General features: G+C 36.9%; 1 protein-coding gene and 2 long non-coding RNA genes across 8 annotated transcripts in view; all 3 read right to left on the bottom strand.

Annotated features, from left to right (window-relative positions):
* Positions 1-3,643: 3,643 nt before the first annotated feature.
* The window catches only part of LOC126975527 (uncharacterized), a 169,522-nt gene continuing 147,241 nt past the window's right edge, over positions 3,644-25,924 (bottom strand). For 2 of the 5 annotated variants that reach the window (XR_007731736.1, XR_007731739.1), the window contains exon 2: positions 3,644-4,271. This is a non-coding gene — a long non-coding RNA (uncharacterized LOC126975527). Of the gene's footprint in view, positions 4,272-4,380; positions 4,545-4,567; positions 5,660-25,924 lie in introns of those variants that run through there. The other 3 variants (XR_007731737.1, XR_007731738.1, XR_007731735.1) reach the window with 3 other exon arrangements.
* On the bottom strand, positions 7,929-10,736 carry LOC126975533 (uncharacterized). Its single transcript, XR_007731745.1, has 3 exons — positions 10,026-10,736; positions 9,653-9,839; positions 7,929-8,754 (listed from the first exon to the last, which is right to left on the bottom strand). It is a non-coding gene; the product is annotated as an uncharacterized LOC126975533 (long non-coding RNA).
* LOC126975492 (bumetanide-sensitive sodium-(potassium)-chloride cotransporter) overlaps positions 17,479-25,924 on the bottom strand; it is a 70,472-nt gene continuing 62,026 nt past the window's right edge. For both annotated transcript variants that reach the window (XM_050823416.1, XM_050823417.1), the window contains one exon: positions 17,479-25,153. In XM_050823416.1, the coding sequence (XP_050679373.1) occupies positions 24,909-25,153 (245 nt within the window). In that variant the 3' untranslated portion in view covers positions 17,479-24,908. The remainder of the gene's footprint in view (positions 25,154-25,924) is intronic.

Raw genomic sequence — 25,924 nt, 5'->3', positions numbered from 1 at the left:
ATCTGGAGCATAGTAGACGTCGAGTTGCGGAAAATAGACCGTGAATACCTTTACCTTTTCGTGGTTAGATCAATCGTAATAAGCCTTAAAGAATTTTATCCCCCAATACGTAGCGTTATAGAAAAAATAGATTTGAAGATTTTCTAGGACAAAGAAATTTTGTATTTTGAGTTGAATGATTTATTTATTTATTTTTAACCGACTTATAAAGGATTGTCGAGATTCTTCTTAAGTTTGATGCGGAATGTTTGCTATTTGGTCCCAAAAAAGTTTTACACTTTGGCCCAGTAGTTTTCTTTATGAACATTTTTTATTAATATTTTTGCGATGTTTTGATATGATGTTACTGTAGTTTTATTATAGTTTGTGTACTGGTTTTAAGGAGTTTTCATCTCATTTATGTAGTATTATTATTAACCCCTTTGCCGATAAATGAAACCTAGGCTGCGTGTCATTCATAGCTAACAAACGTTCTTCAAGATATTCCAGTGTCTCACAACAACGTGAAATAGGGGATCTACTTAAATTGTTAAGGGCACGCGGAACCTTTTGTAGGCCTACCCATGGTTACTTAAAAAAAAATACTATTCAATATATGACAATAAAAAGTGACGAATTCAAAAAACTATGTTTAAAAAAATTCAAAAACTGAAAATTATTATATAATAACTTAATACACCTCTTATAACTTTAATATTATCAAAATACTTTTATTTGCGTGTGCTACCTATTGATAGGTTTGAAGTATGTGTCAAATGTCGGATAATCTATGTTTGGAGCACGGACACAGTAGACAATGGCACGGACGAAAAAAAATAAGGACTCCGTGTCACCTACGTAACAGTGAAGCATCAAAACAATCCAGTTAACGTAAATACATAGCCCCACGTACACACTTACGCATATATAAGCCGATCGGCCGCCATAATGACATCTACCATTGTCTATGACGGACAGTAACATCCAGTGTGGCCGATAAATAAACAGGGACTTTATCCGAAAAATTGAGTAATGCATGTAATGCTGTTCTCAGTAGATAAATCATGATCTGTTTCAAGATGCAGTGATTTATGACAACAGGTATGTCTTAACCATTATTTTTTTAAACTGAGCTAAGAGTTGAACAAAGCATACAAGATTTTATGACGATACGTCACTCGAACGGTTAGCTCAGTTGGGAGAGCACTGGCACGGATCGCCAGAGGTCGTGGGTTCGAGTCCCGCATCGTTCATAAAATTTTGTTTTCAAATTTTATTTCTGTATTAGAAGTGAGGGTTAATCCTAGAAGTGAGGGTTTTCACTTTAAAAACATAACAAATTGTTTACATTTACAAGAGCGACATCTTAAGACAATTTCCTAATATGCAAATATTGGGGTTCAGCAGGTTATCAAATGTAAAGTAAATCCTGTAGATGAAGCCACAACCTGAGGAGTTGAACAAGGCAAACACGATTTTATGACGATACGTCACTCGAACGGTTAGCTCAGTTGGGTGAGCACTGGGACGGAACGCCAGAGGTCGTGGGTTCGAGTCCCGCATTGTTCAGAAAATTTTGTTTTCAAATTTTTTTGGTAATTCATTTTCGTCTTTTTCACATCAGTTAGAACAAAGATACTGCAAACAAGACATGGATACAGAAATAAAACCGGCAATCAAGGTGTACCTGTTTTTTTATGTAATTTATTTATTTACTCATACTATGCCTACGATATTTATTTTTAATTTAGGAAACAATCTGATTATCTGAAATTAGAAAATCATAGTTAAGCGTACCTAATGTGGCTATATAAACTATGACTAATAACGGGACATAATTTGTGTGTGGCATCCCCCGTAACTGCACACACACTAGCTAAAGGGTGCTTTACTTGTTAGTCCGTGGTTGGGAGTTGATATTTATTTTAAAAAGTTTTTTTACGCTACAAATATGGGTAGATACATTCGATATAACAGCATATTTTTGAATTCCCAATATAATAAAAATGCTATTCCCATAAATAGGTAATAGATACATAGTAAATATAACATGAGATATTAACTTGCGTTAGTAGGTAAATAACTGCAAATTATATGAGAGTAAACAGAGCATTTACAATTTAACAATATTTAATATTTTCTTACGTACAAACAGAGGTTTTATGTCGCTGAAAATATATTAAGATTTTCGGAAAATACATTTTCAATACTAAACGTGTCCCTAATATAGACAAAAAAACATTTATTATTATCAAATTACTTACAATTCACAATAATTTTTTATAAAATATAAGCATTTTATCACTATAATAATTATAGTTTTAAAGTAGGCTGTATGGGCTATGGCTATAAGTAATCAAACACCTTACATTTGGCGCGTGCAAAAAAAAAAACTTGAGCGCCATTTCCTATAATAATTGTTTGAAAGATTTATGAGATAACCAAAATACCCCAGGAAAAGGGCGGGAAACTTAAGATCAGTCGCACGTAATTTTGATAATTTTTCATTTTATTTTTAAATTTCATGTAAATATTTAGATATTTTGATCAGATAAGTTGTAGTTTGTATATATTTTAGTAGTTAGTTTTTATTAAAGTATTAATTTGTGTAAATTTCATCCTATTGGTAAGTCTTCTTTTCTTCACTTTTCTATGATATGATGGACCCCCCGGATGATCCTGGGGGGACAGCCCCTGATATAGGTCATGTAGTGACAATTTCTAATAATGACGAAGGTAGCACGATGGATACAGATGGTTCTGTGTCTCAGACATCTAGTGGCCGTAAAAGAGTGTCAGCTCGACCCAGAATATGCAGACACTGTAATAAAAGACGACGACAACACCGTGGTGATAAAAAGGATATTAAGGAAATTGATTGCAAATGTGTAGACATTAGTGACAAACAAATTCTTTCCAAAGTCGATTCCTGCAATAATTCTTCTATAGTAGTAGAGACCATACAAAAAAATAACACAGACACTCCACAACAGCCACAGCCCCCTGTTGCAAGGCTGTTATATAACTCATTAGATGCTGCTCCTTTTGTTGTACACATTCAGAAACAGTATTCATCTCCCGATGATAATGTTACTTTACATCCAGTTACATTTGGTCGTTTTCTCAAAAGAAATTCTATTAAAAATATTGTGAATGGAAGTTTAAAAAGGATAGGCCGGAATAGGTTATCTATTTCTTTTTCTAAGTACCAAGATGCAAATGACTTTGTTGAAAACAAAAATTTAGAAAATGAAAAATATAAGGCTTTTATTCCATCATTTTCTGTGAGTAGAATAGGAATAGTCAGAGGAGTACCAGCTGAGTGGTCTGAAGAGGAAATAAAAGATAATGTTTCTGTTCCTATTGGCTGTGTATAGCGTAACGCTATAAACAATACTTCATATAAAAAAACTGTTTTTGTTAAACCAAAGCCTCCACCTACACTTAGCAAAGGATATGACAAATCTGCTCACCAAGAAATTTTAAGGGATTTTAATATTCCCCAACCCTCTAATGGATGTGCATTAATTAACAAAGAAAATGAAATTGATTTAATTATTTCTCTTATAAAATCTCTTAGTCAATCGAATGAATTTTCACCGTCCAACGCTGCCTTATTAGTTTCTGCAATTACTCAAATTTATAAACCAAATAATGGACAAAGTTCTTCAATGGAATTGTCAAAGCATCACTCCTAAAAAAAGTGATCTTATTTATTTATTAAATAAATATAAACCTTATATCTGTGCTCTTCAAGAGACATGGTTGAAACCAGGATCTTTATTTAAGATTCGTGGTTATTCATGTCTCAGAGAAGATCGTGTGGATGGGCATGGTGGAGTAGCCATGCTTGTGAAACACCCTCTTTCCTTTTCTCTCTTCTCTATTCCTTCTCACAGTAATGATTTTTCTATTATTGCTGCTTTAGTTGAAAATATCTGTTATGTATCTATTTATATACCTCATCCTTCTTCTGCAATCTTAAATGAAATTAAAGATATTATTTCCATTCTTCCGAAGCCTTTCTTCCTTGGTGATTTTAACTGTCGCCATGAATCCTGGGGTTACTTATCTTCTAATAGTTATGGTAACACATTAATAGATATATTTGATTCAGTGAATTTGTGTATATTAAATGATGGTCGTCCTACACGACGTTCTCATCCTGACGAGGGCCCAAGTGCTCCAGATTTAACAGTCACTACACCTAATCTTGCTTCTTCTTTGTCCTGGGATCCATTACGATCTACTTTTGGTAGTGATCACTTCCCACTATTATTATCATTTCCAACCTGCAATAATAACAATAAAGTATTACATAATACTTATTCTCCTCGTTTAAAAGCTTAATGATGTTGATTGGGATTTATATAAAGATCTAATAAAAAACAAAATTATTACACTTCCAAAAATTAATCCAGGTACAGATTCTCAGTGCGCAGATTCTTTAGCAAGAATCTTTATTGAGGTTGCCAATGAGATATTTCCAAGTAAAAACAGCTCTTTGGGTTTTATTCCTTCTCCTCCTTGGTGGGATAACGAATGTACAGAGGCAGTAAAGAGAAGAAAATATGCTGAAATTACATACTGTCAATGCTCCACTGATGAGAATTTTGAAATTCTTACAAAGAGTATGTCAGAAACTTCAAAATTTCTAAAGAAAAAGAAATTTGATGGCTGGAAAAATTTCTGCTATTCAATATCACCTGATGTCAAACCATCTCTGGTATGGCAAAATATAAGAAGGTTTAGATCTGCATACAAAGATTCATCTCCAAAATCAATCCCTTTTCATTTAGTTAATAGCTTTTTAGATAAATTGGCTCCACCTTTCGTTCCTGAAGACTTAATAATTGGTTACCCTGTAATAAATATAAATAATGATAACTGTTTTGGTTTAAACAGTATATTTTCTCTCACTGAACTAAAAGGTGTATTGTCTCATGTTAAGGATTCTGCTCCTGGACTGGACGGTATTCCGTATTCCTTTATCTCTCATTTAGATGATGATGCTTTATTTTATTATTTATCTCTTATAAATTCCATAGTGACATCTGGTAACATCCCCTCCACGTGGAAACGTCAAGAAATAATTCCCGTACTGAAACCTAATAGGTGTTCTTCAGACCATTCTGCCTATCGCCCAATCGCACTTACTTCTGTTTTGATGAAAATTACAGAACATCTTATAAAAAATCGTTTAGAATGGTTTGTTGAGCATAACGGTCTATTATGTGAATCCCAATTCGGTTTCAGACGTGGGAAAAGTACTATTGATAGCTTAAGTATATTCATTTCTGATATTCAATTATCATTTTCAAATAATAAATCAGTAATAGCTGCGTTCTTAGATATAAATTGTGCCTATGATAATGTCGTTATAAGTATTTTAAAGAGTAAGCTTTTACAACTTAATATACCTCTGCTATTAACAAATTTTATCATAAACATGCTTTCCGAAAGATACATAATCCTGAAACTAGATGACAGGAAGTCAATTACTCGACTTGTTTCAAAGGGCCTCCCCCAGGGATCAGTACTTAGCCCAATATTGTATAATATTTATACACACGATTTAAAATCATCACTTAATAATGTAAATGTTCTTCAGTATGCTGATGATCTATTAATTTACTGTCGTGACATTTCTATTGAAAAAGCTAGTTCTTCTATAACACAACCGCTGATAAATTTAAAAACTTGGTTGGACTTAAATGGCCTTGATCTATCACCTGAAAAAAGTACAATAGTTTTATTCACGAGATCAAGAACTCCTCCTCCTATTTCTATATTTTATGAGGGTTATCAGATTCCAGTTAAAGATAATGTTAAGTTTTTGGGAATTGTCTTAGATTCGAAACTAACTGGTATCCCACATTGTGATTACCTAAATGCTAAATGTGAGCGTACTCTTAATATTTTAAGATGTCTGTCAGGTGTTTGGTGGGGTGCGCACCCTTTTTGCATGAACTTGTTATATAATGCTCTTATAAGAAGTATATTAGATTATGGTACATTCTTGCTGGAGCCTGGTAGTGTTAAGGCATTTAAAAAACTAGATCTCATACAGTCCAACGCTTTACGAGTAGTTTCTGGTGCTATGCGGTCAAGTCCTATCAATGCTCTTCAAGTAGAATGTGGTGATCCTCCACTACATCTACGTCGTCAATATTTAGCAGACAATTTTATATTCCGATCTTTTCAGTTTCTTAACCACTCTCTTTATAACAAACTTCAGAAACTTTCTCATTATATAGATTCATCTGCATATTGGTCAAATAAAAAACCACCTTGTCTAATCAATAGTTTTAAGAAATTTATCAACATAAAAGCTCCTATTCATCGATCCATTAATTATCCTCTTTTCGGTACTAGCTTTGAAGCATTAATGTTTTTCCGTGCCAAATGCAATAAGTTAGTATGTTCTTCTATCATAAGAATGCGTTTGGGTCATGTTTTCACTCCTGTTCATCTTAATAGATTAGGCATTGTATCTACTGACATGTGTGAATGTGAATCCGATAAATGTGATCTAGATCACATTTTCTTTTCATGTTCTGAATGATCTAATATCTCTTAATGTTCCTTTTCCTACCTGTATATCCTGTCTAATTATGTATCCATGTAAATTTTATAAAATATTGTCATCTTTCATTCTTCAAAATCATATTAAAGTTTAAATATTTGTAATGTTGTGTAAGTAGCAAGTATATATATGTATATTTATGAAATTTTTAATATCCGTTTCAATCCTCTTTCTACTTATCTGATCCTTTCCCGTGTTCCGTATCCTTTTTTAACTTAGTTTCCCAATCTTTTAATTTACGTTATTGGCAAAAAGTAAACGCTATTGCCAAAAGAAGAGAAAAAAAAAAAGATTTATGCAATGGAAAAAAAGCGCGGGAACTCTTGGTTGCTTAGGGCGGTCTTTTTAACTATAAAATTAAATATTTCTATTATATTGTATATCATCCTCATATTTTTGAAAAGTATCTAAGTATTTGTATATGTTTATCATTTAATTTGTTTAGTATAAGTAAAAGTCTATATATTTAGTGATTTAGGTTTGTGCTAAGAGATGTCGAAAAGGCGGAAAAAAACCAAGCCGGAACGAGATAAAGGTGAGTCTATTTTAGATTCCACCTCTGAAAGTAGCGAATACTCAGATTCGCGTACAGTTTTGGAAGACCACGAGAACTTTTATTTGCCATATAGGGTGGCCGACTATTGACGCCGATATCCGGAAGACGCAGGTGCCGGTCATGAATTTATAGTCTTCATAGAGAGTGTCACTGAACAGCCACTTGGTAGTCGTGACATGCTTACTCTTAGTAGCTACTTATCGCGTTTCATTAAAGGCATTAAATATCTTAAGAAACTCAACAAATATAAGATAGGAGTAGTGTTTGAACGACCCAATTTGGCTAATACATTCCTAGACAACACGACATTTTTAAGGGAACAAAATATTAAGACGTCCATCCCAGCTGGTGCCACTGAATTGTCTGGAGTGATTTCCTCCGTACCCATTGATATGTCCAACAAAAAAATTTTCAAATCTTTGTCAAGTACAAAAAAAAATATTTCTGTTCGGCGTATAATGAAAAAAAACAAATCCGATAGTGGTTTTATATTACAACCTACACAGGCAGTCATTATTACCTTTGCGTCATCTACTTCACTCCCAGATTACGTTCACTTAAAGATGTGGCGTCTACCAGTGCGACCATATGTGCCGCCAGTTAAGCAATGTTTCCGATGCCTTAGGTTTGACCACTTGGCTAAATTCTGTAAGAATGTTGCTCAATCTGCACTGAAAATCATTCATATAAAGAATGTACTATACCTATTGACAAAGCAGTATGTGTGCACTGTAAAGGTAACCATCTTGCAGTATCAGATCAATGCCCTATAAAACAAAAAAAGATATTGGATAGTAAAAATAAAAGTAAAACACCATTATCAGATTTATTTAAACATCCAACAAACTTTCCATCACTCAATAAGACAGAGAACACACAAGACATCATTAATTTAATTTTATCCAATCCAACTGTCACAAACTTAACATAGTACAGTGGAATGCTCAAAGTCTGTTGAGTAACAGACTTGAGCTTCAAAACCTTCTTTATGAGCAGGACATACACATAGCACTTATATCAGAAACTTGGCTTAAACCAAATAAACAGTTTTCTCTCAGAGGTTATACAATACTAAGAAATGATTGTGTTAATGATCACAATGGTGTAGCAATTTTTGTTAGAAATGGCATTTATTTTCAAAAGTTAGAAACATTTTCTGATAACTCCTTGCAAAATGTAGCAATCAAAATTAAATACAAACAAAAAGACATCTCATTGTTAGCTTTTATAGTCCTGGCAACAGTGTACCTAACTGACAAATCTAAATTTAATAGACTGTTACATAGTATTCCAAAACCACTAATAATTGCTGGTGATTTTAATGCTCACCATACCATTTGGGGTTGTAATAGAACCAATTCTGGAGGTAGAGACATCATGGATGTAATGGACGATAATGACTTAATGCTCTTAAATAATGATCAACCAACTACAGTGGGTACTAATTCTTGGAGACCAAATGGACTAGATCTAACAATAGTATCATCTTCATTATTCCAGTGCTGTGAATGGCAAGTTCATCGGGACTCTTTGGGCAGCTATCACTTGCCTACAATCACAAAATTTTCCATGGTAGTGTCGGAAACTGAATCTTCTTCAATTCCATCCAACATTCCGATCTGTAATCAGTAATCTGAAAATAGTAAATTGGGACCAATATGAGAACTTAGTAAATGACTAGTTAAAACAATTTGATATAAATAATTGTTATCTACAGAAGTCTTACAATAACTTCTGTTCCATAATTCTTAGAGCGGTAGAAAATTCAGTACCTAAAACCAACTACCACTGTAACAATGTTACTAATCTACCTAAAATAAAGCGACAACTTCCCTGGTGGAATGGGCAATGTACTAAAGTGGTAGAAGATTGCAAACAGGCTTATCTGTTATTCAAATCAAATTGGAATATCCAAATCTACATTCATTTTAAGCAAGCTCAAGCAAAGAAAAAATGTATATTAAGACTTGAACGTCGTAAATTCTGGACAGATTTTTGCTCCACCATAAATAGGTTAACACCAATGAAACAGATTTGGACAAAAATGAGGAAATTTAAGAACTTATATTCTAATAATAATTGTTTCTTTAGCAATAATTGGATATCCAACTTTTTACACAAATATACTCCAGATACAGTACCAAATTTGACAATTATTCACAATAATCATCCTTTAAATAGCACCAACTCTTTTATGATTGCCCCTTTTACTATTGAAGAATTAAAAGCTGGTCTATCATCAAGAAAGGACTCTGCATACGGTTTGGATTGGCTCTCCTATAAAATGTTTAAACTCCTAAACTCTTCTAACTTAAATAAGTTTCTAAAAATATTAAATCTCCTATGGAAGAACTCCACTATTCCAGAAGAATGGAAAACAGACTGTCTAATTCCAATTTTAAAGCATGGGAAAGATTCTAGTTCAGCTGATTCATATCGTCCTATCACACTAAGCTTGTGTGTTGGTAAAATTTTTGAACAATTAATAAAACAGAGATTAATATTTTATATTGAAAGTAACAATCTCTTACCTAATAATCAATTTGGATTTCGATGTGGTCGTTCTGCATGTGAGAGTATACAGCATTTATGTCTTGACATCCATAGTGCCCAGATTGACAATAAGATATTGGCTGGTGTGTTTTTTGGATATTGTAGGAGCATTTAATAATTTTGATTTAGAACAATTATCATCCATTCTTCTATCCTTAAATGTCCCTGAAAAAATTGTTAGTTGGATATTCAATTTCTTGCATGGTCGTAAACTTTATGTTAGAGTCAATAACCAATTAATAGGTCCTCGATATCCATATAGAGGCGTATCGCAGGGCGGAATTTTGAGTCCATTGATCTTTATAATCTACATAAATCAAATAAATATTGTTTTGGGTAATAGTTTCTAACCTCCAATTTGCTGATGTTCTAGTAGTGTATAGTTCAGTACTTAATTTATCAAATGTTGTGTTAGATCTTAATGTAGCACTCAAAATATTGGAGCTTTATTTTCAATATCTTAGTCTTGAGGTCAGTATTGAGAAAAGCAAAGTAGTAATATTTTCAAAGCATTCTATAAGAATAAGAGATGCAAAAATATATTATGGTACTCAGGAAATTTCAATAGATTTCAATAAAGTTTTTAGGGGTTACGTTTTTAAGTAATTTTAGATGGCACAAATATGTTGAAATATTAGAAAATCGAGCATTAAAGGCCTGCAATATTCTGAAATCATTAGCTGGTACATATTGGGGTGCAGACCCACGCATCTTGCTAACACTATATAAGTCATTAGTCCATAGCCATTTTGAGTATGCCTTCTTTTGTTATGGTGGAGTAATTACATTAGTGAATAAATTAGAAAAAATACAAAATAAATGCTTAAGGATCATAACAGGCGTTTTTAGGTCAACTCCTATTATATCATTACAAGTAGAATATAATATTCCCCCACTAGCTCTTAGATTCAAATATCTACAAACAAAATTCTTTCTCAAATTAACTTCTATTAATAATCATCCACTCCTATTAAAGATACAGGACTATATCAACCGAACTGACAATAATTCCTACTATCAAGTAGAAGGCATCTCTGATTTGTTACATTTTTCTTGTGATCATAATCTATTTTCTAGTATACTTCGGCCATGTTACACTGGCCTGCAAAAGTAAGTATCACACTTTTCAAATTAATTTTTTTTTAACTATAGAAGGTACAGATTTAAGATTAAAAACGTTTTGTTGCAAATTTTATAGGCTTTAATTCTTAGAAACTAAAATTATAAATTAGTAACATTTTTAACATAAAAAAGATAAAACAATGAAAATAGACATCTTTAGTTTAGTGTAAAAAAATTCAACTAAAATGTATTACATGTTATTTAATTTTTAATAAGTGGTATTGCGTCCTCGAGCTCTGATTACAGCTTCGAGCCGGTTTGGCATACTGAACACTAGGTTTCGGAGCCGATGTTGGGGAATATTCTCCCATTCTTCTACCAGGGCCTGCTTTAGTGCCCTGAGGGTAGTAGGTGGTGGTCTGCGATTTCTGACTAGCCTCCCAAGCTCATCCCAGGCGTGTTCAATCGGGTTGAGATCAGGACTTCTTGATGGCCAAGCCATTACGCTGATACCGACCTCCTGAATATACTCTTGTACGATATGAGCCGTGTGTGGCCGGGCATTATCATGCATCAGCATCGATCCATCACCCATATTTGCTAAATACGGCCCTGCATACTCATTGAGAATCTCTTGAGCATATCTTTGCCCAGTGAGGGTGCCATTACCTATGGCTACTAGCTCTGTGCGACCTTCTGAAGATATGCCAGCCCATACATGTACACTGCCTCCACCGTATTGGACTCTTTCTGAGATGCAGGCTTGAAGGTATCGCTCACCAGGTCGCCTGTAAACACTTCGCCTTCCATCAGAAATGTAAAGGGAGAATCGAGACTCATCTGCAAACAAAATTCTTGACCATTCTTCTTCATCCCACTGCATGTGTTCACGGGCGTATCGCAGTCTCGCTACTCGATGCTGTCTCTCGAGTTTTGGGCCACTCGCTGGTCTTCGGGGTTTCAAATTTGCTTCAGCAAGTCTTCTTCTCACTGTACTGTCACTAATGTAGTCCCTCCGGGTCTGAAATAGCTGTTGCTGGACTTCAACCGCATTTTGGTGGCGATTTCTTAACACAGTGGAATTAATATAACGATCTTCTCGGGCACTGGTACACCTGGGTCTGCCATTACAAGTTCTCCTCAGATGGTGTCCAGTCTCTTCGTACCTTCGCTTTACCTTCTGGACCATTCGTACCGTCACACCCACCATTCTTGCAGTGCGACGCATACTGATGCCTAGTTCCAGAAAAGCCATGATCCTAGCACATTCATCAACTGAAAGAGGCATGATAAATAAATGTTATGTGCTTTTTAGCATAAATTTTTAAAACAAGACCCATCGATCTTGAAAAAATTTTAAGACAGAAAGAAAAATGTGAATGGTAAAATTGTAATTCGGAAACGTCCACTTTGAAAAAGGAATGGTTTTGTTTTTGAAGTTTTTTTTCAGCCAATTCTTAAAAGAAGGTTACAGACTATAAAGTTTTTATGTACAAAATTAAATTCTCCTTGGAGTCCTTTTTATTTCGAAAGTATATCTTGTGGACTTAAAACGTCATCCCAATTTTAAAAGTGTGATACTTACTTTTGAAGGCCAGTGTATTTAAATTCTTATAATTCAAAATATACACCTATTAAAGAAGCGAATATGGCGACTCTACGTCTAAAGCTGTTGGGTGTATGGAAGAATGAAGACAGCCTAACAGATAAGCTCTGGAATAGGGTAACAAAGGATTATCCACTCTGTGAGGCACCATGTGATAAGATAACTAACTAAAACAAATACCTTCCATAAAAACTATCACATACAGCTATATGAGAAAGATGCTGACCAGTCAGGTGTAAACGAACTAAGAATTTACACAGACGGCTCGAAAATGGCTACTGGAACTGGCGCCGGCATATTCTCACATACACATTTCCATACCCTTGGGCACACACAGCTCCATCTTCCAATGTGAGTGCGTAGCCATCAAGGAAGCCGCCAGCGCTATATTAAGATGAAATTTACATGGCCACAACATCAGATTTCTTTCTGACAGTATGGCGGTACTAACAGCGCTGAAGGGTACCACACACAACTCAGCACTAATACACGAATGTCACCAAACATTGTGTATTTCTCTTTAGTTTCAATTAGTATTGTATAAACATTTATTTTTGTACCTAACATTGAATACCTCTAAGTTTTTCATAGTAAGATGTGGATAGCGTATCTGACTACAATTTTATTAGACTTAATTGTTATTTCTTTATGTATCTACTTTGTAAGTTGTAGTTGTTTGCTTTTCCTAATAAACCCTGGAGCAAGTTGCCTCCTATAACCAGGTAACTCTGCAATGGATCAAGGGACATAGTGATTCGTTGGGTAATGATGCAGCGGATGAGCTTGCAAGGCGGGCATCGGCAAATACATGTCTGGTCCATTGCCACTTCTGCCACTGCCCTTCAGCCAAATGCGCTCATGGATACGCTCTCTCACCAACGACCTACACAACACCCGATGGATGAATGTCTCAAGCTGTAGACAGTCGAAGGTGGCGATACCTGCACTATCGCCCAAACTGACACGTAGACTTATGAGCCTCAACAGACATGACATCCGTATAATGGTGGGCACCCTAACGGGTCACACATCACTAAGCAAACACCTTTTCACAATCGGCGTAACGGACAGCCCTAAGTGCAGAGGTTGTCTGACCGAAGACGAAACGGTCGCTCACGTAATCCTGGAATGTGCGGGGGTGGCCAACCAACGGGCAAAAACCTTAACCAATACAAGGTCGCTCCAAGAAGTCTGTGAACACCCCAGGAATGTTCTGAACTTCTGGAAGGAGCTGGGCTGGTTGGAGTAACCGGCCATTACTGCACCCAAAATAGACCCATGCTAGTGGTTTAATTGCGGAAACAGGAGCTCATACCATACCATACCATATACACTTATTAAAATAATTATTAATGAATCATTAAAATATAAGGAAGATGTATATAGTATGCTGTCAGAGTGGCAAAATTATAACCAACTTTATACTGATGGATCTAAAAGTAATACTGCTGTCTCTATGGCAGTTTATGACATACAACAGCGGAGTGGGTTTGGTCATAGGTTAAATACCTTGGCTAGTATATACACAGCAGAATGTGCTGCCATATATGCTGCTCTAGAATATATTGGAGAACAGTCATATAATAATTGGATTGTTATAACGGATAGCATGAGTGTTTTAAAAGCTTTACAATATCCTAAATGTAATGTTACAACTAATTTCATCATTTACAATATTAGAGACAAATATCAATGCTTATCCCTAACAAAAGATATTGTTTTATTCTGGACTCCTTCACACATAGGCGTGGAAGGAAATGAACAAGCTGATTATCTTGCTAAATCTATTGTGAATAGTAATCAGATACATACTGCTTTGAACATTCCCATACCACACACAGATGCACTGTCTCATTTTAAAGGTACATTCTTGCAAGACTTTCAGAAGTATTGGCAACAAGTTGTTCAAACAAAGGGCAAATGGTTAGCCGACATTAAAAACGAAATCTCTCCTCCCTGGTTTGTTAAAAAGAAAAAATACTTACACAGAAAATTTTACACCACAATTTGTCGGTTACGTCTGGGACATTCTCGTAGTGGTGCTCATTTATTTAGGATCGGTGTTTAAGATTCTCCAACTTGTCAATTCTGTAATTTATCCATCCAAACTCTTGATCACATTTTCTTTGACTGTCCCCAATATAATCTTCAAAGATTTACATTGATAGACTGCCTCTTGGATATTTATAAGTATGCTGAAAACATCCCGCGCTCACTTCAGCAGTTATTGAAAACTTATGACTGCTTCGTGCCGCTTAACAAATTTATAGTTTCAACGGTAGGCGAAATTTGAATATACGGCTTGGCTTTTGACACAATCCCTTACACAGACTTAAAACATATTCGTCCATAAATTATTATTGGACTTGTGTTTATAATGTAAATTTTAATGTATAAATGTAAATAGTATATTTGTAGTTATACCTTAAATATAATATATTTCTTATAAGGTATATAAGATTTATATTTTAGTATTATATCATAAAAGTTTATTATTATTAAACCCGCCCGGGGTTTAAGCTTGATCTTCATTTTAACAAGAATATTATCAATAAAAGACTTGGCTTCGGCCTTTCATGCGAACCTATATGTATATGAAGAAAATGAAACATGAAGAACACGAAATACTACTTTTATGTGAAATTGTACTATTTATGTTTGAAGATGAAGATGATATAAAGACTTAGCTTGACTTTGAACAAGCTGTGTAAAGTGAAGACTGAAGAATAGAAAAATAAAAATAAGACTTGGCTGTATGGGCTTTTGACCCCTTTGCCTGTCCAGATAGACGAACAGAACCAAAAAAAAAAGATTTATGCAATGTAACATGCTTGTTTTTTTCCTCGCAAGTGTGTTAAAAAGTGCGTGCGTATGAAACTCGTGAGCAACTTGCTCACTAGAACAATTCAAATATTTTTATTTAAAATAGGATATGATATCAGTTACTGACAGTGAAAAACTACCCATTCCAAAAAGTATGCCTCAGACCTGTGAAGGTGAGCGGCCATCTGTTTTTTTCATAAAAATATGGTTACAAAGTAATATCGTACAATTAAAATCATTATTTAATAACCTGCGGTGCGGCGTCATTAAAGGTATAGCAACCTATAACTACACAAACGTTTTGAACAATTCTTTTGAGTTTCCTAATACATTTGTTTTGAACATTTTCTGGGATCTTGTAAAAGCATATACAATCGCTCCACAAAAGATTTCCACAACTCACGGACTAGTAAAAAAATAAGGACTCCGTGTCACCTTACATAACAGTGTAGCACCAAAACAAGCCGATTAACGTGTAAATACATAGCCCCACGCACAGACACTACTACAGGCCGATAGGCGGCCATTATGGAATTGTCATCGTCTGTGCCAGATCAGTTTGCGTCATAATAAAATATTTTAAAAATGCGTGCGTTGTGAAAAAGTGTAAAAACGATACTATATCAGTATTTGTGGCCAAATATGATTATTTAAGGCAGAAAAAATTGTGTAACTAATATCCCCCGTAACCGCATACACTAGCATATCGGTGCTTCACTTGCTAGTATCACGGCGCGGAGTCCTTCGTTTTTTACTCGTCCGTGCAACGACTTAGCCGATTAGTAGGCATTATAAGTTTATTCTGTTCCTGGTGTTGACATTATGGTTATGCCAGTTTCTAGCAAATTCCCTTATGTTCCTATGTTTCGTGCATATATCAAGAATATATTGAGAAGCAACAGTCAAGATGTTAATTTCTTTAAATTTTGCTCTTATTGATTCTTTAGGACCTAGGTTATAAATAGCGCGAATAGCCCTCTTCTGCAACACAAATATTGTAAGCTTATTAATATCGGCAGCGTTGCTCCATAGCAATATACCATTGTTTATACTACTATGGAAATAACTAAACTACTCGCGCCGTATCTATGTCAGTTAATTGTCTAATCTTTTTAACCGCGTATGCTGCAGAACTCAGTCTGGCGAACAGACTCCTACAATGACTCAACAGAATCCTTAATATCCTAATATATAATATCCTATAATCCTCCGAGTAATACCAAGAAATATAGCAGATTCCACCAAACCCACAGCCTCGTGTAAAATGAGCAATTTACCCCATTCCTATTGATTTCATTGAGGAGTATCCATGCCTTCCATGCATCTCAGTTTGATGATGCTATTTTCATTTGAATCCATTTTTGGCTGGCAAGTCGCTTAGCAATCCGATTAGTAAATATATCAGTGGTCATTTTGGCTCAGTTACACTTGATTAAGTAAATTATAAATTATGTATTAAAATACTGGATCCTTGATGTTTTTACAACAGCATACAGCTGCTGTTGTTGTAAAAGCCGAAAACGGTAAATTTGTACTTATTTGTACATAATATCAAAGTGTAGTCTGGCGCACCCCAGTATCAGCTCGATCCATTTAACCGCGTGCAACGCAGAGCAGCTCGAATTGTCGGGGACCCAGTGCTCTGTGAACGGCTGGATCACTTGGCGTTGCGTAGAGACGTCGCTTCATTGTGTGTCTTTTACCGCATTTATCACGGGGAGTATTCAGAAGAGCTGTTTAACCTGATTCCTGCCGCCAAATTCCACCTTCGCACGACACGCCACAAATTAGGATATCATCCCCACCATCTGGATGTGTGGCGGTCCTCCACAGTGCGGTTTTCAAGGAGCTTACTTCCACGTACTACAAAGCTGTGGAATTAACTTCCTTGTGCGGTGTTTCCGGGACGATACGACATGGGTACCTTCAAAAAAAGCGCGTACACCTTCCTTAAAGGCCGGCAACGCTCTTGTGATTCCTCTGGTGTTACAAGAGAATGTGGGCGGCGGTGATCACTTAATAACCCGTAAGCTCGTTTGTCCTCCTATTCCATAAAAAAAAAATCAAAGTGTAGTAATAGATAGTATATTACCCGTACATTCCGTCATTGACTATTCAATGGAAAAAAATTCAAATCGGTCGTCCATAACCGACGGAGTTCTGAGGAACGTAGCAATCATAAAAAAACAGCATCATAACTTCTCTTTTTTAAAGGTTTATTATAATTACTGAAACATGCAATATAATAATTTTAAATAAACTCTGAAAATTGTCAATTAAAAGGAGTTAGTTCGATCAAATGAAATACACAGCGAGGTATAAATATTTTCACATAATTTATTACGGCAACCACAGTCACAGAATGACAATAATTAACGACAAAAATCAATAAATAATAGAGATACACAATGAAAGTGGTCGACATACCTACTTATATATGAAACATTTACACAAAAGTACAGTCACATTCATACATGTATTACCAAATGTTCATATTTATGTCCAATTCACAAAGTATTCGTAAATGTGTATGTAAAAATAAATTAATAATTTACAATCAATTTTAATCATAATAATGTCATTTATCCAAAAAAAATCTCATTCAAATATTTTTGTGTTGGTTTATGTTGTTGTCCCTACTCGTCAGGTACAATGTAGTATATAATATATAATAGTAGGTACACAGAATGAACATAGATTAGCATTCATGTGGTTTGTAAAAGTTTTCCCGTTTAAAAAGAATAAAGCTATGGTCATCGAGCTTTATTACGGTATACGAAACAAGAATTAAATTTTACAGTAATTTAAGGACTTTTTTAAACTCATTCATGTAAAGAGTTAGGAGAGACATTGTTAATGGTGGCTCTCCTATTCGTCTATCGCTTACTCAATATTGGCGTCATATTTGAACGCCCAAGGAAATAAAAAATTCGCCTTCCATCTCATGTTGATACGTGCGCCACGTGCATATTGTTACAAAAATATCTGTTCTGTTTTTTTCTTGCCTAAATTTTGGTGACTTTTCGTTATTATTGATTATTTTTTGTAATATGTTGTTTTGTTTTAAATATATTCTTGGTGACGCGTGGCGAATACTTAAAATCAACACAATAATATATAATAATAATTTACTTCTGTAAACTTTATTTAAAGGGGTAACTTGTAAGCGTATGAGTCTTATAAAAACAGGCACATTAATTCTAAATCAAATACTCATTTAATGCAAAAAATAATTTGCACGTCGACCGTGCGTCATGACTGGTGACTGGTGTGTTTTGGTAATCGCCACAATTTTGGATCCCTTTATTCAAATGACTGAGTTGGAAATGACAAATACTTACATCAATAATTATACGTCTAGATCATAAACTTAGTATACCCTTTCCGCATCGGCGCGCTCCGGATCTCGCTGTACACTGTAGATCGGCAAGCTTCCGGCATTTTCGCGGCATTTTCCCCGTGTGTATTATTTTACGTGTAGTTATAAAATGCTTATAACTAGGGTGATTTGAGTGACTGTCACTGAAAGCTATTGAAACAAGCTATAAGACCATGTATAAATTATTCATATTGTCTTTCTTTTTTATTTCACAAAGACTTTTCATTCGAAAAAAAGTGTAAAAATAGGTATATTTTAAAATAAATATTGTTATTATTGTTAATTACTTGTTTTATTTATTTCCTTTTATGTTTTTGTAATGAATAGTATATGTTAATTATAAAATTAAGCTTAAATCTCCACAAAGAACGATCTTCGTGTAAAGTCTTGATAACGACCGCTCGCTGCGCCGGCCGGGAACAAGTGGACACATAAGTGCTTTGTCCGTAAAGCTATGACGTCGAATATTGGTGGCCTTGAATCGTAACGGATCGAAATGTGTTTGGGAATTCACTCGTTCATAACTGCGTAGGCAAATAAACCATCTTGTACACCTAATAAGGGTGAAAACTGGATGAGGTAAAAGAGTGCCCCGCGGCACAGCCGCTCTCATTGTTTTTTGAATTACCAGTGCCCGCGGGCACGGCCGTTGCGGAAAGGATACTAGCGTACTAGACGAACGCTGTGAGAGTGAGATAAGTATCCTTACACAAAAACCTAAGTGACAATAATATAAGAAAGAGACGGAATGAATAGATGGACCATGAAACCGTTTTTAAACCATTTAGTGTCCATTAGTCTCCTGTCAAACTGGACCGCGTTTTAATATTAGTGTTTTTTTTTCCAATTATACTGTGTTTTGACGGATATTAATTATAAAATATAATGGTGTCGTGTTCTGTATTAGATTGTGTTGTTATATACAGTAATAATCCAAATAAAGAAACATTTCACAGGTAAATACTGATTCTACAATACAACATTCGTGGTGTTTATTTTCATAGAACATATTCATTAAAATATTTGTAATTACATTTTAAATGCGCAGTAAACACTCTATTTTTAAAAGGTTATATTAATTTAAAAAAATATGTGTTAGATTATATATTATTGTATACGTGAATATGACGCCGCATTGATAAACAATATTAGTCATAGGCATTGACCAAAAGCAAAATACTAAACACTTCACTAACACACTAACACATCTGTAAAACTAAAACACATTAACATTTTAAAGTTAGTCTCGCGATAATGAGGAGAGTGTTTGTCTATTACGCTAGTATACTAAGTTTATGGTGTAGATAGACTATGACAGCTGTGAAAACGTCGAAAAAAATTGATTTTAGAATTAACCTCTATTTTGAGTAACTAACACAGTGTCATACAAATCGCTATCTATATATTCTATCGAGACTCCATTGAGATTAGGGTACAGTCAGTCAGCGTGCGGCAAAATGTCGAAAGAATTATGTTATAATGAATTCTGAATAAGTTTAAAATATTTAATAGCCTGCTCGAGTTATAGCTTGAAAATTTTCGCAAAATGTCCTAATCTTAATACTATGAACAATTTTATGAAGATAATTTAGTACATATAATATGTACCACCAACTTACACGTCATAAATTAAAATGTTTTATTAATAATTTATTTATTTATTTGATGTTAATGGCTCCTATCGTAAATCCTACTACTCCACAGCTGAATATCTACGTGATCAGACAGCCTAGGACTAGATTATGGTTATTTTATAGCAATAGCTATGACTGTAGAATTATTGTATATTTTATTGAAAATAACGTAAAACGCTTCTTCTCTCGCAGAGCGCCATTTATTTTCGAAATGGTAGTGGTATCTAGTTATTATTTAAAATGACATAAAAATAATTCTAAAGGAATCAGTTTTGAGAAAATAAATACCTTTATGCCTTTCACGTGATGTAAGTATTTGTCTACAAGTTACCTATAACTTTTTATAGAATGCATCTTACAGCGAATGTAGGTAAACATGTTAAATAGCCAAAATGAATAATTAATTATATACTTATCCTACATACTTGTTAATTTTTGTACTTAAGCTATAGTTTGTTAGTAATAATTAGAAATTAATCTTATAAAATTGGTCCCCTACATCCAAAATCTAAAAGCACATATTACGCAAAGTAAAAGCCTCTGACTTCGGTATGAATTACATCATAATGGTTATAAACAAATGCATTGATACAAAGTTTCATACCAAAATTTAAAATCGTTTTTCTTAATTACGAAATTTGTTGATGTACAATAATTATGTAATTTTGGCCCTGTACTTGTAATGAAATAATGTCACAGCAGTTCAAACTGTGCGTCAAAAAATTATGTCAAAGAATCATTTAATACAATAATAATATTTTAAATTAAAAAAATATACGACGGTCACGAATCTAAATAAATACTATCCTACAACTTAAGTTGGATCAAAATGCACACAGTGTGCAATATTACAGTGTAAGAAATATTTATATATAAATATATTGCCATAATACTACAGCGTGTCATGTTGTGTCAGTAAGACATTCTAAAAAGAAAGCCTCACTAGAGATTACATTTTTCGCAATAATTATAATTAAGATTATTAATAATTTATTCTCTACGATTTTTACATCAAAGATTCAATAAAATTACAAAATTCACGTCCAAATTCATAGTCTTAAGAAAATATATCATTGAGATTTCATTTTAAATTCATCAGGAAAAATTTTGTATGAAATAGGCACTTAAATTATTACATAGATCTAGCATGAAATTATTCTTAACTCGCTCAAAATGCGAATATAATCATTAATATCAAAAATATAATATGCTTCTCAGCAGGTAATGCCAATAACATTTAGTCCCGTCTAATAGTAAAAACAATTACCAAAATTCATATAACCACCTGCACAATTTCGATTATCTTTAAGTTAAAAGCTAACATAATTATACAAATATCAGCAATAACCGATAGATATTATGTTTATTGTATTTTCACTATTTTTCATATTTTGCAAAAAAAAATATTAATTTTTCTTAATTATTAAACTTCAGGAAATGAAACTCATTCATTCATTAAATGGCTAGAGCGTATCAAGTACGCCAAAACGTGTGCCAATTTAAGAAGGGCGGAGTATACAATGACGTTCTATACACACATAAGGATAGTGTGCTTAAAGACAATGTAAGCACACTTTTCTTCTTAGTTGTGTGTCAACCGTCAGTCTGAATTGGGTTCAAAACTAAACGTAACCTAAACTGAATAAATGATTTACATTGCTGCTGATTGATGAAGAATATTTTAAGCAACTAGAGTAAATACGACAATGTATGGCATTTAATTTGTCTATTCTGTATAGAACGTCATTGATTGCATAAGTTAAAATGTATACCACAATATTAAATTAACAATATTGTACAATAAAGTATCGCTCTAACAAACGAAGTCGAGTATAAAATATAAACATCTTGGTATTTTTGTGATTTTTATGGTTTTATACTTTCTGGCGTTGACTGTACTTGATTGGCAAGTACAGTCAACGTCAGAACATCAGTTACATACAGATATAATAAATGGACAGCGTGTTAAGTTCGGTGGACCGACCATATGGCATCTATCGACGATTATAATGGCTAGTGGAGTTATGCCTTTATGGAAAGAAGTATGTTGATGGTCATTTTGACACAAAAATATGGTTTGTATGACTGGTTCGTTCTTGGCCCACTAACATGTCATTAGGGTGTTAGGCTTCATAAAGTGCGGGTTAATTTAACAACATTTTCATTGTTACCGGACATATCCTTCGTGATGATTATTTCTCAATCAGAAATATTTGCTCTTAATTACAATTTCAAGGTTGTATTCGCATTCACCATTCACAAGAGACCAACTATTGGGGACTTATCGAAAATAATCATTTCTATTTAAGTAAGGAACCGTGAAACCGTTAAAAGAGATATACTTAAGTTTCGATAATATTGCCGAACTCTTGTCACCCATTTTGTATAATTTTGTTTAAATAAGCCTAGCACGCATTATATTGTCTCAAAATTTTGTGTAATATGATAATTGTACATTGTTGCACGCATATGCGAACTAACAGCGCCAAAAGAATTCGGAAACTTAATCAGTGTCTTGCCACATAACCTACCAACAAAAAATGCAACCGATAAAAAGCGACGTGTTTTATGACGCTGACAAACTAATAAGCGTTCGAGTCCTTTTTTATTTCAGTTCTTACGCTTTTAACGCACTTTGTAAAAGCCTTCGTACCGTTTACGTAAGTTTTTTTTTGTAATAAAGTTCCTCGCGAGTTTTATATTTTTACGAATATACACACTGCTGGGGCGCGGTAGATTCTGTGGCAAGACAGAAATTTTGTTGCGGACTTTATTTCTAGCAGTTTTTCCTTTCGAAAGTGTGTGCAATTTCATACAATTTTAAGATGCGGGAATAAAATTTGTAGTGTGTCAAAGGGGTACAAGCCAGGCTAGTGAGACGTATATTATAATAATATACTCCGCCTGGTATTCTGTTCACATGATGGCCTAAGATTAGGTCATGATAATATGTCATACTGAGAGCTCGCCATTTCACCGCTATTGTCGTGTCGCTACCGTACCACTAGTTGAGTGAAGTTCCCACCGGGTGACTCCAATTGATTTCTGTGTTAAATTGTTCCTCGGCCATTTCTGGACCGATTAAAAAAAAATTGCAACTCCTAGAAAGCTTTCGAAACTTTCTAGGTTATTTTCGAGACAGAATTTTGAATTTCGACTTGATTCAATAATAATAATTAAAAACAAAAATAATTTACAAATTATTCTAAATTAGCACGCGTTATTTATATTTATTTAAAAATTGAGTCGATTGATCAAATCCCGCCGCCGCGGCATGGGCTGCGTCACGCACACGAGCGAGCGGTGTGTTACGAGTAGAAGGTGAGCACGGAGGCGTGGTTGCCCCGCACCAGCAGCACGGTGCGCGCGGCCGTGGCGAGCGCCGCGCACCACGCCAGGTACAGCGGCGCGGGCACGCCCCGCCGCCGCGGCATGGGCTGCGTCACGCACACGAGCGAGCGGTGTGTTACGAGTAGAAGGTGAGCACGGAGGCGTGGTTGCCCCGCACCAGCAGCACGGTGCGCGCGGCCGTGGCGAGCGCCGCGCACCACGCCAGGTACAGCGGCGCGGGCACGCCCCGCCGCCGCGGCATGGGCTGCGTCACGCACACGAGCGAGCGGTGTGTTACGAGTAGAAGGTGAGCACGGAGGCGTGGTTGCCCCGCACCAGCAGCACGGTGCGCGCGGCCGTGGCGAGCGCCGCGCACCACGCCAGGTACAGCGGCGCGGGCACGCCCCGCCGCCGCGGCATGGGCTGCGTCACGCACACGAGCGAGCGGTGTGTTACGAGTAGAAGGTGAGCACGGAGGCGTGGTTGCCCCGCACCAGCAGCACGGTGCGCGCGGCCGTGGCGAGCGCCGCGCACCACGCCAGGTACAGCGGCGCGGGCACGCCCCGCCGCCGCGGCATGGGCTGCGTCACGCACACGAGCGAGCGGTGTGTTACGAGTAGAAGGTGAGCACGGAGGCGTGGTTGCCCCGCACCAGCAGCACGGTGCGCGCGGCCGTGGCGAGCGCCGCGCACCACGCCAGGTACAGCGGCGCGGGCACGCCCCGCCGCCGCGGCATGGGCTGCGTCACGCACACGAGCGAGCGGTGTGTTACGAGTAGAAGGTGAGCACGGAGGCGTGGTTGCCCCGCACCAGCAGCACGGTGCGCGCGGCCGTGGCGAGCGCCGCGCACCACGCCAGGTACAGCGGCGCGGGCACGCCCCGCCGCCGCGGCATGGGCTGCGTCACGCACACGAGCGAGCGGTGTGTTACGAGTAGAAGGTGAGCACGGAGGCGTGGTTGCCCCGCACCAGCAGCACGGTGCGCGCGGCCGTGGCGAGCGCCGCGCACCACGCCAGGTACAGCGGCGCGGGCACGCCCCGCCGCCGCGGCATGGGCTGCGTCACGCACACGAGCGAGCGGTGTGTTACGAGTAGAAGGTGAGCACGGAGGCGTGGTTGCCCCGCACCAGCAGCACGGTGCGCGCGGCCGTGGCGAGCGCCGCGCACCACGCCAGGTACAGCGGCGCGGGCACGCCCCGCCGCCGCGGCATGGGCTGCGTCACGCACACGAGCGAGCGGTGTGTTACGAGTAGAAGGTGAGCACGGAGGCGTGGTTGCCCCGCACCAGCAGCACGGTGCGCGCGGCCGTGGCGAGCGCCGCGCACCACGCCAGGTACAGCGGCGCGGGCACGCCCCGCCGCCGCGGCATGGGCTGCGTCACGCACACGAGCGAGCGGTGTGTTACGAGTAGAAGGTGAGCACGGAGGCGTGGTTGCCCCGCACCAGCAGCACGGTGCGCGCGGCCGTGGCGAGCGCCGCGCACCACGCCAGGTACAGCGGCGCGGGCACGCCCCGCCGCCGCGGCATGGGCTGCGTCACGCACACGAGGCGCGCGCCCGCCGACTGCGCGCCGATCAGCTCCCGCAGCCGCAGGTTGCGGTGCGTGCGGTCCCGCGCCGCCAGCAGGTCGGCCTCCGTGATCCCGCCTGCACAGTATGACGACTATGTTAAAGGTCTCAAGGTGACGAGCGCAGTTATAGTGCCACTCAGAATTATTGTGTTTCTCAAGAATCCTGAACTGCAGTGCATTGTAATGTGCAGGGCGTATCAATTCCCATCAGCTGAACGTCCTGCTCGTTTCGTCCCGTATTTTTATTTAAAAAAAAGTCTAGACACAGTCTCATACTGTTATATAACCAATAATAACAAGCCAGGTTTATAGTAATAGTATATATAGACTTTGCTAGTGCGTTAGATAAAGTTGATCACAGCATTCTCATCAAAAAACTATACCACTTTGGAATAACTGGTTCTCCCCTCAGTTAGTTTTAGTCTTACCTAGCAAAAAGACTTCAGATTGTGTCAGTGAATGGTTACAAGTCACAGCCTTACTTTGCTATGTCTGGCGTTCCCCAAGGCTCTCACCTCGGTCCTATATTATTTTTAACTTTTATCAACGAGATTGCCTCTGAAATATATTATTAAAAAAATTTGGTAATTGCCGACGATTTGAAAATTTATAAGACAATTATATCGTCAGAGGATATAATTCAATTGCAGTCTGATATGCAGAATTGAACAGTGGTGCACGAACAATTAAATGGAACTTAATACTCAAAAGTGCAATTATGTTAGATTCTCAAGGAAGAAGAAACCAATTCCATCGTATTACAATCTCAGTACTACAACATTGCTTAAACTTAGTAAAATAAAGGATCTTGTGGTTGATCATATTGTGACTAAATCTGCACAAATGT

This window comes from Leptidea sinapis, chromosome 36 (genome assembly GCF_905404315.1).
Source record: "Leptidea sinapis chromosome 36, ilLepSina1.1, whole genome shotgun sequence".
Lineage (NCBI taxonomy): Eukaryota > Metazoa > Arthropoda > Insecta > Lepidoptera > Pieridae > Leptidea > Leptidea sinapis.
This window is presented reverse-complemented; position numbering and strand designations above follow the sequence as displayed.